The sequence below is a fragment of the Suricata suricatta genome, chromosome 5 (genome assembly GCF_006229205.1).
Source record: "Suricata suricatta isolate VVHF042 chromosome 5, meerkat_22Aug2017_6uvM2_HiC, whole genome shotgun sequence".
Classification (NCBI taxonomy): domain Eukaryota; kingdom Metazoa; phylum Chordata; class Mammalia; order Carnivora; family Herpestidae; genus Suricata; species Suricata suricatta.
In genome coordinates, this window is record NC_043704.1 from 112,729,473 (window position 1) to 112,743,258 (window position 13,786).

Sequence of the window (13,786 nt, forward strand, 5' to 3'; positions counted from 1 at the left end):
CATAATAGCCTCTAGTTCTATCCACATAATTGCAAATGACAAGATTTCATTCTTTTTGATTGCCAAGTAGTACTCCATTGTGTGTGTATACATATATCACATCTTCTTTATCCATTCATCCGTCAATAGACATTTGGGCTCTTTCTATACTTTGGCTATTGTCTACAGCACTGCTATAAACATTGGGGTGCATATGCCCTTTCGTAACAGCACATCTGTATCCCTTAGGTAAATACCTAGTAGTGTGATTGCTGGGTTGTAGGCTAGTTCTATTTTTAATTGTTTGAGGAAACGCCATACTGTTTTGCAGAGTGGCTGCACCAGTTTGCATTCCCACCAGCAGTGCAAAAACGATCCTCTTTCTCCACATTCTCACCAATATCTGTTGTTGCCTGAGTGGTTAACATTAGCCATTCTGATGGGTGTAAGGTGGTATCTCATTATGGTTTTGATTTGTATTTCCCTGATGATGAGTGATGTTGAGCATTTTTTCATGTGTCAATTGGCCATCTGGATGTCTTCTTTGAAAAAGTATCTATTCATATCTTTTGCCCATTTTTACACTGGGTTATTTGATTTTGGGTGTTGAGTTTGATAAATTCTTTATAGATTTTGGATACTAACCTGTTATCTGATATGTTGTTTGCAAATATCTTCTCCCATTCCGTTGGTTGCCTTTTAGTTTTGCTGATTGTTTCCTTCACTGTGCATAAGCTTTTTATTTTGATGCGGTCCCAATAGTTCATTTTTGCTTTTGTTTCCCTTGCCTCTGGAGACATGCTGAGTAATAAGTTGCTATGGCCGAGGTCAAAGAGGTTCTTGCCTGCTTTCTCCTTGAGGATTTTGATGGTTTCCTGACTTACATTTAGGTTTTTCATCCATTTTGAGTTTATTTTTGTGTATGATGTAAGAAAGTGGTCCAGGTTAATTTTTTTGCATGTCGCTGTCCAGTTTTCCCAGCACCACTTGCTAAAGAGACTGTCTTTATTCCGTTGGATATTTTTTCCTGCTTTGTCAAAAATTGTTTGGTCATACGTTTGTGGGCTCATTTCTGGGTTCTCTATTCTGTTCCATTGATCTTGTTTTTGTTCCAGTACCATACTGTCTTGATGATTACATCTTTGTACTATAGGTTGAAGTCTGGATGGTGATGCCTCCTGCTTTGGTTTTTCTTTTTCATGATTGCTTTGGCTATTCTGGGTCTTTTCTGGTTCCATACAAATTTTAGGATTGTTTCCTCTAGCTCTGTGAAGAATGCTGATGTTATTTTCCTAGCTATTACATTGAATATGTAAATTGCTTTGAGTAGTATCGACATTTTAACGATGTTTGTTCTTCCAATCCAGGAGCATGGAATATTTTTCCATTTTTTATTTTTTCTTCAATATCTTTCATAAGCTTTCTATAGTTTTCAGTGTATAGATTTTTTACCTCTTCAGTTGTATTTATTCCTAGGTATTTTATGGGTTTTGGTGCAATTGTAAATGGGATCCATTCTTTGATTTCTCTTTCTGTTGCTTCATTATTGGCGTATAGGAATGCAACTGATATCTGTGCATTGATTTTATATCCTGTGACTTTGTTGATTTCATAGATCATTTCTAACAGGTTTTTGGTGGAATCTTTTGGGTTTTCCATATATAGTATCATGTCATCTTTGAAGAGTGAAAGTTTGATCTCCTGGCTAATTTGGATGCCTTTTATTTCTTTGTGTTGTCTGACTGCTGAGACTAAGACTTCTGATGTTATGTTGAATAACAGTGGTGAGACTGGACATCTCTGTCCTCCTGTTCCTCACCTTAGGCGGAAGGCTCTCAGTTTCCCTCTCATTTTTGCCGTTGAGAATGATACTAGCAGTGGGTCTTTAATATATGGCTTTTATTATCTTGAGGTATGATTCTTCTATCCCTACTTTCTTGAGGGTTTTTATCAAGGAAGGATGTGTATTTTGTCAAATGCTTTCTCTGCATCTATTGAGAGGATCATGGGGTTCTCGTCCCTTCTTTTACTGGTGTGATGTATCACATTTATTGTTTTGTGAATATTGAACCAGCCCAGGTATAAATCCCACTTGGCCATGGTGAATAATTTTTTTAATATATTGTTGGACCCGGTTGACTAATGTTTTGTTGAGGATTTTTGCCTCCATGTTCATCAGGGAAATTGGTCTATAGTTCTCCTTTTGAGTGTGGTCTTTTTCTGGTTTTAGAATCATGGTAATGCTGACTTCATAGAAAGAGTTTGGAAATTTTCCTTCCATTCCTATTTTTTGGAAAGCTTGAAGAGAATAGAATGTTTGGTAGAATTCCCATATAAAGCCATCCAACCCTGGACTCTTGTTTTTTGAGAGATTTTTGATTACTAATTTGATTTCTTTACGTGTCTGTTCAAATTTTCTATTTCTTCCTATTTCAGTTTTGGTAGTTTATATGTTTCTAGGAATTTGTCCATTTCTTCCTGATTGCCCATTTTATTGGTGTACAATTGCTCATAACTATCTCTTATTATTGTTTTTATTTTTGATGTGCTGGTTGTGATCTCTCCTCTTTCATTATTGATTTTATTTATTTGGGTCCTTTTTCTTTTTGATCAAACTGGCTAGTTGTTTATCAATTTTGTTAAGTCTTTCAAAGAACCAGCTTCCAGTTTCATTGATCTGTTCTACCTACTATATTTTTGGTTTCAGTAGCATTTATTTCTGCTCAAATCTTTATTATTTCCTGTCTTCTGCTGGTTTGGGGTTTTATTTGCTGTTCTTTTTCCAGCTCTTTGAGGTATAAGGTTAGGTTGTGTATCTGAAACCTTTCCTCCTTCTTTAGGAAGGCCTGGATTGCTATATACTTTTCTCTTAGGACCACCTTTGCTGTGTCCCAGAGGTTTGGGAATGTGGCTTATTCATTTTTATTGGCCTCCATGTACTTTAAAAAATTGTTTTATAGTTTATTTATGTTTGAGACCGAGAGTGAGAGAGCACAGTGGGGGAGGGACAGAGAGAGAGAGGGAGACACAGAATCTGAAACAGGCTCCAGGCTATGAGCTGTTAGCACAGAGCCCGACGTGGGGCTCAAACCCACAAACCATGAGATCATGACCTAAGCTGAAGTTAGCCACTTAACCTACTGAGCCACTCAGGCGCCTCCCTCCATGTACTTTTAAAGTTCCTCTTTAACTTCTTGGTCAGCTCACTCATTCTTTAGTAGGATATTCTTTAGTCTCCATGTATTTGTTATCTGTCCATTTTTTTTTCTTGTGGTTAATTTTGAATTTCATAGCATTGTGGTCTGAAAAAAATTACACGATATAATCTTGATCCTTTTGAACTTATAGAGGGCTGATTTGTGTCCCAGTATGTGGTCTACTCTGGAGAATATTCCATGTGCACTTGAGGAGAATGTATATTCTGCTGCTTTAGGATGAAGTGTTCTGAATATATTTGTTAAGTCCATCTGATCCAGTGTGTCATTCAAAGTCATTGTTCCCTTGTTGATTTGTATTTAGATAATCTGTCCATTGCTGTAAGTGGGGTGTTGAAGTCCCCTACTATTATGGTATTATCAGTGAGTTTGTTTGTTTGTTTGTAATTAATTGATTTATATATTTGGATGTTTTCACATTTGGAGCACAGATGTTTACAATTGTTATGTTTTCTTGGTGAATAGAGTCCTTAATTATGATATAATACCCTTCTTCATTTCTTGTTACAGACTTTATTTTAAAGTCTAGATTGCCTGATATAAGTATGGCTACTCTGGCTTTCTTTTGGTGACCATTAGCATGATAGATGGTTCTTCATCCCCTTATTTTCTATCTGAAAATAATGTGGGTCTTATATATATGAAATATAGATGGATCTTGTTTTATTACCCATTGTGTTACCCTATGTCTTTTGATTGAAGCATTTAGACCATTAACATTTAGAGTGAATACTAAAAGATATGAATTTATTGCCATTATGTTACTTGTAGAGTTGGAGTGTCTGGTGGTGTTCTCTGGTCCTTTCTAGTCTGTTGCTTTTGTTCACTTTGGGCTTTTTTTCCCCCCATCTTTTCTCTTCTAAGAGAATCGCCCTTAAAATTTCTTGCAGGACTGGTTTAGTGGTCCCAAACTCCTTTCGTTTTTGTCTGGGAAACTTTTGATCTCTCCTTCTATTTTGAATGACAGCCTTACTAGATAAAGAATTCTTAGCTGCATATTTTTCTGATTCAGCACATTGAATATATCCTGTCACTCCTTTCTGGCCTGCCAAATTTCTATGGATAGGTCTGCTGCACACCTGATCTATCTTCCCTTGTAGATTAAGGACTTTTTTCCCTTGCTGATTTCATGATTCTTTCCTTGACTGAAATATTTTGTGAATTTGACTATGATATGCCTTGTTGATGGTTGGTTTTTGCTGAATGTAATGGGAGTCCTGTGTGCTTCCTGGATTTTGATATCTGTGTCTTTCCCCAGGTTAGGAAAGGTTTCTGCTATGATTTGCTCACATAACCTTTCTACCCCTTTGTCTCTTCATCTTCTGGGACCCCTATGATTCTGATATTGTTCCTTTTTAATGAGTCACCGATTTCTCTAATTTTTGTGTTGTGCTCTTTTCCCTTAGTCTCCCTCTTTTTTGTGCTTCATTGTTCTCCATAAGTTTGTCCTCTATCTCACTGATTTGCTGCTCTGCTTCATCCATTTTTGCCACTGTGGCATCCATTTGAGACTGCAGCTCAGTTATAGCATTTTTTTTATTGCATCCTGACTAGCGTTTACTTGTTTTATCTCTGTAGAAGGGGATCCTAAGCTATTTTCAACCCCAGCTAGATTCTTACTATCATGATTCTAAATTCTCCTTCAGACATCTTGCTTGTATCTGTGTTGACTAAATCCCTGGCTGTCATTCCTTCCTGTTCTTTCTATTGGGGTTAATTCCTTCATTTCATCATTTTGAAGGAAGAAAAGGAATTAATAAAGTTAAAAAGATTAAAATTGAAAAATTGAAAACAACACAAAGAAATAAAGGATTCCAGCTCCTAGATGTGGTTTGATCTGGTTATTGAAAGAAGCTTGATATATTAGAGGGAAAAAAAGGAAAAAAGAAAATGTTTGAAAATTTGAATAAAAGAATACAATAAAATAGAATGAAATGAAATGTGGAAAGTAAAATAGAGTTTTAGAAATTTACAAAAATAAAAATATAGTAAAAAATAGTTTTCATAAAATGGGAAATAGAAATAAATTTATTCTCATTCTGTATTCAAGAATAAGAAAAGAACAAGAAAAAAATAAATGAATAAGAGGACCAGTGAACAGAATGAAATACAATTGAAATTACATCTGGTTTCCTGTAGAAGTCAAGCTATGAAGCACTTTATAGTCTGTACACTAAGCTGGCGGAGAGACTTGTGTTTGTCAAGAGCAGGGTTGGCCCAGTTGGGTGTGATTTAGTGTAATGGCTCCATTCTCCACTAAATGGCATGCTTAGCTTACTGGGGTGCTTTGTTGTGGCTCATGTATATGCATGCATGGAGGGGTGAACATGACATCACCCAGCTACCTGGACTTTAGTGTCAGAACTCTGTGCTCTCCTCAACTGGCAATCAAGCACCCTCCTTTGTCTTCTGCTTCTGTCTACTCCCTGCTTCTACACTGTCTGTGACCAAACTGTCAGACTGCCAGGTGGCACCTCCCTCCTGAGTTTTATCTCTAATGGGGCTGTGTTTCCCAGCCCTTTACTTCTGAGGGATTGTGGCTTTGACCTGCTCAGATCCTCTGGGGGAGGGTCTCACTGAACAGTGGCTGGATGCCTGCCCACCCCTAGGAATGTTCACAAGACTGTGCTGCTGCTGATGCCCAGAGACTGGCTGGGTGCCAGCCTGCCCTAGAGAAAGTTTGCATGATCTTGTAGCAGCAGTATTTCAGAGATTATGGAAAATCACAACACACATCTGGTGCCAGCCTTCCACCTTAATGTCCGTGTTCCAACACCAGTAAATGTGCTTGTTCTCTGGGGTCAACTGAGATCTTTGACTGGGGGTGGGGCCACAGCCTCTATCAAATTTCCTCCCAGCAGGGGAACCACCACTCCCCATGTGGCCCAAGGACCTCATTCTTGCTCCTGGAGATTTGCCCTTCCCACCAGAGCACCGAGTTATCAAGCTGCAGTTTCAGACTCTGTACTCCCCCTGTTTATAGAGTTTCAGTGGAATTTAGACCCTCTCCTTTCTCCTTTCTCCCTTTTTTGCTTAGTCCCTATAACTATTTCCACTTTTCCACTTTTTTCTAGCTGCTTTTGGGTGAGAGTGCTTTCCCCATACTCTCCCCCATCTCCATCCTCTCTCTGCAAACAAAAACAGCTCCCTGACCTCCGTGACTTTGCTCTTCCCTGGTTCACCTCTCTGCACATGTACCTCCCAAGTTCTGTGGTTAGGGTTGTGCAGTTTGTTGTGTTAATCCTCAAATTACTTTTCTAGGTGTGCAGGATGGTTTAGTAAGTTGATCTGGTTGCATGTCAGTGATGAGAGATGCAAAAAGAACTTCCATGCTGTTCTGCCATCTTGCTTTTAAACCCAATTTTTTAGAACACTTTAAGGATAATAGCAAAACTAAGTACAGAGGGGCACCTAGGTGGCTCAGTCAGTTGAGTGTCTGAATCTTGATTTTGATTCAGGTCATGATCCCTGTGGGAGGCTCTGTGCTGAGCAGAGCCTACTTAAGATTCTCTCTCTTCCTCTTCCCCTCTCCCCTGCTCTCTCTCATGCACACTGTCTCTAAAATAAAATTTAAAAAAAGAATAAAGTATAGAGACTTCTCACATATTTTCTACCCACTCCCATACCCACAGCCTCCCCCAATAACAACATTTCTAATAGAGTGGTCCATGTGTTACAACTGATATACCTACATTGACATATAGTTATCATCTAAAATCCATAGTTTACATTAGGGTTCACTCAGTATTTGCATTCTACAGGTGTAGACAAATGGATAATGACAAGTATCTACTATTACAATATCATATAGAGTATTTTCACTGCCCTAAAAGCCCTGTGTTCTACCAGTTTATCTCTTACTCCCAATCTCCCAACCCCTGGTAACCACTGTTCTTTTTAATGTCTTTATAGTTTTATGTTTTTCCAGAATGTTGTATAGTTGGAATATGTATTATATGGCCTTTTTAGATTGGCCTCTTTCACTTGGTAAAACACATTTAAGTTTCCTCCAAGTAGTTTCATGGCTTAATAGCTCATTTCTTTTTAGTGCTGATTAATATTCCATTGTGTATATGTACCACAGATTATTTATTCATTCACCTCCTGAAGAACACCTTGGTTACTTCCGAGTGTTGGCAATTATGCACACAACTGCCATAAACACTCATGTACAGGTTTTTGTGCAGACGTATAAGTTTTCAGCCCCTTTGGGTAAATACCAAAGAGCCCAATTGCTGGATCATATGGTAAAAATGTATTTAGTTTTGTAAGAGATCACCAAACTGTTTTCCAAAAGGCTATCCATTTTGTATTTCTCATGGAAACGAATGAGAGTTCCTGTTGTTTCACGTATTTGCCAGTATTTGGTGTTGTCAGTGTTCCAGATTTTGGTCATTCTGATAGGTTTGTGGTGATACCCCATTGTTTTAATTTGCATTTCCTTAATGATATATGAAGTAGAAAATCTTTTCATATGCTAATTTTCCATCTGTGTATCTTCTTTGGTGAGGTGTCTATCAGGTGTTTTGCCTATTCGTTAATTGGGTTGTTTATTTTCTTAATGTTGAGTTTTTAAAAGTTCTTTGATATTTTGGATAACAAATATTATCTTCTAGTCGGTGGCTTATTTTCTTGTTTCTATTGAAATCAAATCCTATAGAGCATAAATTGTAATCTTAATGAAGTCCAATTTATCAATTATTTCTTTTATAGATTGTGCCTTTGACGTATCTAAAAAGTTACGGCCAAGGTCATCTAGATTTTCTCCTATGCTATCTTTTAGAAGCTTTATGATTTTGCCTTTTACATTTAGGTCTGTGATCTGTTTTGAGTTAATTTTGTGGAGAGTGTAAGATCTGTGTCTAGATTCATTTTTTAGCACATAAAGGTCCAGTTGTTTCATCACCATTTCTTGAAAAGACTATCATTGTTTGTATTGCCTTTGCTCCTTTGTGAGAGATCAGTTGACTATACGAGTCTACTTCTAGTCTGATTTATTGTTCTATTCTTTTACCAATTTCCACAGTTTTTAAATGTTTATTTATTTGTGTGTGTGTGTGTGTGTGTGTGTGTGTGTGTGTGTGTGTGAGTGAGAGACAGAGAGAGAGAGATAGAGAGAAAGCGAGCATGTGCAAGCTAGGGAGGGCAAGAGAGAGAAGGAGAGAGAAAATCCCAAGCAGACTCCACACTGTCAGCACATAGCACAAAGTGGGGCTCAACATGGGGCTTAATGTGGGGCTTGATCTTATGAACCATGAGATCATGACCTGAGCCAAAATCAAGAGTCAGACACTTAACCAACTGAACCACCCAGATGCCCCAGTGCCACACTCTCTTGATTAATATAGTATTATAGAAAGTTTTGAAGTTGAGCAATGTCAGTCTTTCAACCTGGTTCTTCTTCAATATTGTGTTGGTTATTTTGGGTCCTTTGCCTCTCCATATAAACTTTAGAATCACATTGTTAATATCTACTAATAATTTTCTGGTATTTTTATTCACATTGTATTGAATTTATAAATCAAATTGGGAAAAATTAGCAAGTTGGCAGCATTGAGTCTTCCTATCCACGACCATGAAATTTCTATTTAGGGTAATGTGATAGTGAACAGAAATCCTAGGTTAGATGAGGTGGATGTAATATTGAAGTAGGAGATCTAAATTTCAAGGAAGTAGACTTGCAAAGATCTAGGGGGAAAGCAGAGGGAATAGCTAGGGCCACAATGTCTAATCTTATTAAAATATTTTTTAGATTTCCTTGAAATTATTATATATCTTTTCTCCTTTGACCTATAAGCATCTCTAAACTACAGTGAAGATTTCCTAATATTGAACCAGTCTTACACTTCTTGAGGAAAACATTACTGGAGCACTGTGGGGTTTTTTCAGTATATTTCTGTAGTAAATTTAATAGTATTTTATTTAGAATTTCTCACCTAAGCTATAAAAGACATTATTTTAGATTTTGTGTGCTTTTTGAGTTATTATATCATGGTTATATTATCTTAATTAAGTAAATTGGGAATATTTCCATGTTTTTAGTATTTCAAAACTGTTGATAGGGATTACCTGCTCCTTAGATTTGAAAGAAATTGCCTATATAATTATTTTGACTGTGTGACTTTTAAAAAGAAGTAGTTAGGATTTTTGTTTGTTTGTTTATGTTTTAATCACATTTTTATTTGACCTAGGGATATTGGTCTATTCAGGTACCTGCTCTAAGTCAACTTACCATGTTTATTGTACATGATGATCTTTTTCTTCCCCCCATACATATGGTTATAATTTTTTCTCATTACTAATGTGGTATATTTGGTTGTCTCTCAGTTTTTAGACTTGCCAGATATTTGTGTATTTTATTAGTCTTTTCAAAGAATACATTTTTAGGTTTAACAATTTTAATTTGTGCTCTAATGTATTAAACAGTTCTGCCTTTGCCTTTATTAATTCCTTTCTTCTTTTCCCATTTTATTTCTTGAAAATTTTCAGATATTCACAAACATCTATTTTTATTTGATTTTATTTAAAAAGCATTTCAGACTCTCTGTTTACATGTTTAGTTATATTCCATACATTATGCCTTGTTCTCATGGACATGCTTATTAAATATTTAGTAACTCATTTTTTGCTTCCTCTTTGATCTAAGTTCGAATATGATCTTTTTAATTTAGTTAACTTTTTGTCCTTTTATTAGTATTTTTTAGTTTTGTTTCATTATGACCAGAAAACATGATCTGTTAACTTTTCAGTGAAGGTTCTTCTTTTTCTTTTCTTCCTTTCTCTCTTTTTTTAAACATCTGAAGCAGGCTCCAGGCTCTTAGCTGTCAGCACACAGCCCTCCGCAGGGCTTGAACCCATAAACTGCGAGATCATGACCTAAGCTGAAGTCAGACGCCTAATTGACTGAGACACTCACGTGCCCCTAGAATTTTTTCTGCAGATCAGTTTCAAGTGATCATAGCAGTACTCAACTGGAATCCTTATGTATCTGAGAATGTGCTTTTAATATTTTTTAAAATTTTATTTTAGTGAGAGAGAGTGCAGAGGGACAGAGAGAGAGAGAGAGAGACAGAGACAGAGACAGAGAGACAGAGAATGAATCTCAAGCAGGCTCCATACTCAGCATAGAGCCCAACCCAGAGCTTGATCCCAGGACCCTGGGATCATAACCCTACCTGGAATCAAGAATCGGTCACTCAACTGACTGAGACCAGAAAATGTACTTTTGTTGTTCTTTGCCAGATACAGATTTTTTGTATCATAATCTTTTTCTCTCTAAGACATAACTGCTACTCTATCTTCTGACATTTATTGTATTAGAGACATCCAATGTTGTGATAACACTTTTCAAATGAATTATCATAGAAAATTGTCTATGCCTGAAATTCAGAAATTTTGCCAGAATATTTTAAATCATATACTTTTGCATTGTTTTCAGTGAAACTTTTGAATCTGAATGTCCTAGTCTTTTCTTTTTATGGTCGTAAACATTTCCACTATTGTTTATTATCATTATGTTTTCCCCCTTTATAAAAATGTCTCTCTGAAATCATTATATATATATTTGAATCTTTTTGTTCTGAATCATGGGAGAGTTCTTAAAATTATCTCCATCATTGATTCACTTTTCTGTAGGATCTAACCTTCAGGTCTCTGCTTTAGTTGGATTTAAAAAAATTTGATAATCATGTTTTTTATCTGAAAAAAAGTATCTCAGAAAAAAGACATGCAATAATCTCTAAACTTTTTTCTTCTTTGAGGGAGAATCTTGTTTTCAGGGACTCATATGCTTTGATTTCTTAGACTAATTGCCTTCTTCTTAACTATTGGAACATTCCACAGACCAGATAGCATTTCTCCTTGGTTATTTTTCACTGGGGACAGGGGGAGAGGAAGTGAGACTGTCTGTCCAAATGACTGAGGTTGTGGGAATTCCTCTTCCAGCTCTCTTGGCAGGCTGTTCCTCCCTCTATGTGCTTCCCCTGCTCTGCCTTACAGAAGTTCTTCAAGTTTTCATGTATGTGGATGGCACTTTCCGTAATTTCTGGCACAGGCTCATATTCCCCAAATTTTAATAATCATTTTTAGTTTGTTTACTTGGTATGGGCACAGTTGGCCGGAAGATGAGGAGAGGAGTCAGAACTCTTAGGTGCACAGAGAGACTTTTATCATGTTGAACCAAAAATCTACGTAGATGGTGGTGAAGATTCTGGTGGTCAACTGGAGTCTTTCATGAACCCCATCTACAAAGAAGGACGGAAACTTCTTATCTGTCCCTTGGTGAATTTGTATAGAAATAATATTGTGTACATGCAAGTCTTTCTGCTTCATTTATCCTATCTTCACCTCATTGTTCTTGCTTCAATTTACAGAAAGGTATAGACAAGGAGTTCTATTTATTCCCCACAGTGTTTGATGAGAATGAAAGTTTACTCCTAGATGATAATATTAGAATATTTACAACTGCCCCTCATCTGGTGGATAAGGAAGATGAAGACTTTCAGGAATCTAATAAGATGCACTGTAAGTATGCATCATCCACCAATATTACGTTATTTCAGTACTGCACATGGAGTGCTTTTAATTAAACTGTAATGCTAGTAGCTTTGCCCATTGGTTAATTTTAAATCAATGATTAAATACAACTCTGAGGGTATTATTGATATTTAAGTTATAAGTCAATTATTCCTCGTTTGGCTTAATTTTGAATGATGTAACATACAAAATATATCAATTAGATGTATGGTCCTTAAAATGTAACCCTTGGATCAGCAGCTTCAACATCACCCAGAGACTTGTTAGAAATGCAATTTCTTGGGCCCCAACTCCTACCTATTGAAACAGAAACTTTATGGGTGGGGCCAGTAATCTATTTAACAAACCCTCTCCATCATTATGATATATGCTTAAATGTGAGAACCACTGACTTTTCTTATCTGTGGTTTAATAACAACTGCCTCATTTTATTATTCAATATGAAGAAAAGATACAATCTCTCTTGACAAGGAAATCTAATGATTCTTACCAATGACTATAAATTAGAATTCCCTGGGAGTTTTTCAAACTTGTTAAAACCATTTTTTAAACACTCAGAGCAACCTCCAGAGATTTTTATTTAATTGAAACCTAGCATCAGGTTTTCTTTTTAGCTACCAGTGTAGTTCAAGAGGTTTAGACAGTGAGCTAATTATTCAGAATGCCCACACTGCTAATGGACTACATGTGAAAATCACTGCAGTTAGCAGAAACAAATGAACAGTTGTGTTACAAACTGATGTTGTTTTTAGAATCAGTACTATTTATAATCATTAAGATATTCCTTTTGAGTTTGCAATTTTACATTTTGGAGCAGTTGAAAATATCCTCTATTAGTAATAGCAGTGAGAGAAAAGTTCCTGCATTTACTCTTCCCTGTAATTCCAGAGGAATCAGAGGATTTTCCATCCTAGAGCAGCAAACACATTCTCAGTCTACTTTGCCCAGAGTTGGCTGTAATTATTCATACATTTGAGAGCACGCAAATATGATCCTTGAGAGGACTAAGAAGTGGTTAGTGGGGAAGAGCAGTGCAAAACTTCAAGGACCCTATGTTCAACTTTTCTTCTTCCAGCCAGGGACTAACTACTCTGGGAGTGCTGGGTCCAGCAAGGAGTTGCAGAGACATTCCAGACAAGATCGGGTGCGATCAGGGTGGTATGGCCGTAGACATTGCAGAGACATTCCAGACACAGAAAGAAGTGGGCAGCCATGAATGAGTCATTCAAACCGTAAATAAACAGAGTTGGCTCTGGAAAATCTGGTAGATCATCGTGTAGTAGCAAGAAAGATAAACCACTTTCCCAATATAATTTCCCAACTTTTACAGCCATGAATGGATTCATGTATGGGAATCAGCCTGGTCTCAGTATGTGCAAAGGAGAGTCAGTCGTGTGGTATTTATTCAGCGCTGGAAATGAGGCCGATGTACATGGAATTTACTTTACAGGAAATACATATCTGTCAAAAGGAGAAAGAAGAGACACAGCAAACCTCTTCCCTCAAACAAGTCTTACACTCTTCATGCAGCCTGATACCCAAGGTGAATTTCTTTAAAGTCAAGACAAATCTCTATGGAATCGACTCATGTCATTTTGGTTTTCAACCCTGTGTTGGGTGATGAACTCATTCCTTTCCTAAGCCTCCCAAGTGTCCTTCCTTCCCTTGAAGAGCACGTCTGGGCCTCTATTAGCTAAGTGTGGGCAGACAGGTCCATTTCCTGCTTGATGGGGGGAGGTGTGACAAATGAAGAGTAGACTGTGGTTTCTCCCGTTTCCACACAGTAGACTCCTTGAGATGTTCCCTTTTTAAGTTATGGTCCTTTTAAAGAAAGGTGGCAGATCAGACTAAACAGGGAATGACTTCTGTAACAGCTCTGCAGTTAAACTTTTTGTCATCTCTCTGTAGCCTACATGTCATGTTGGCTCATTGGTTGTTTACAGTTGAGTGTCCTGTACTAGAACTGTAGCCGTGAGAATTCAGAGATGCCTGCAGGCCTGGTTCTGAATGAGTAAAACAAACTAAAGAAAGAAAGAACTTTAATCAAAATGTGAAAC

The 13,786-nt window shown here is 37.0% G+C and overlaps 1 protein-coding gene across 3 annotated transcripts in view; it reads left to right on the forward strand.

Annotated features, from left to right (window-relative positions):
• The window catches only part of LOC115292146 (ceruloplasmin), a 65,520-nt gene that overhangs the window by 23,180 nt on the left and 28,554 nt on the right, over positions 1–13,786 (forward strand). For all 3 annotated transcript variants that reach the window (XM_029940076.1, XM_029940074.1, XM_029940075.1), the window contains exons 10-11: positions 11,567–11,717; positions 13,060–13,272. In XM_029940076.1, coding sequence (XP_029795936.1) covers positions 11,567–11,717; positions 13,060–13,272 — 364 coding nt within the window. The remainder of the gene's footprint in view (positions 1–11,566; positions 11,718–13,059; positions 13,273–13,786) is intronic.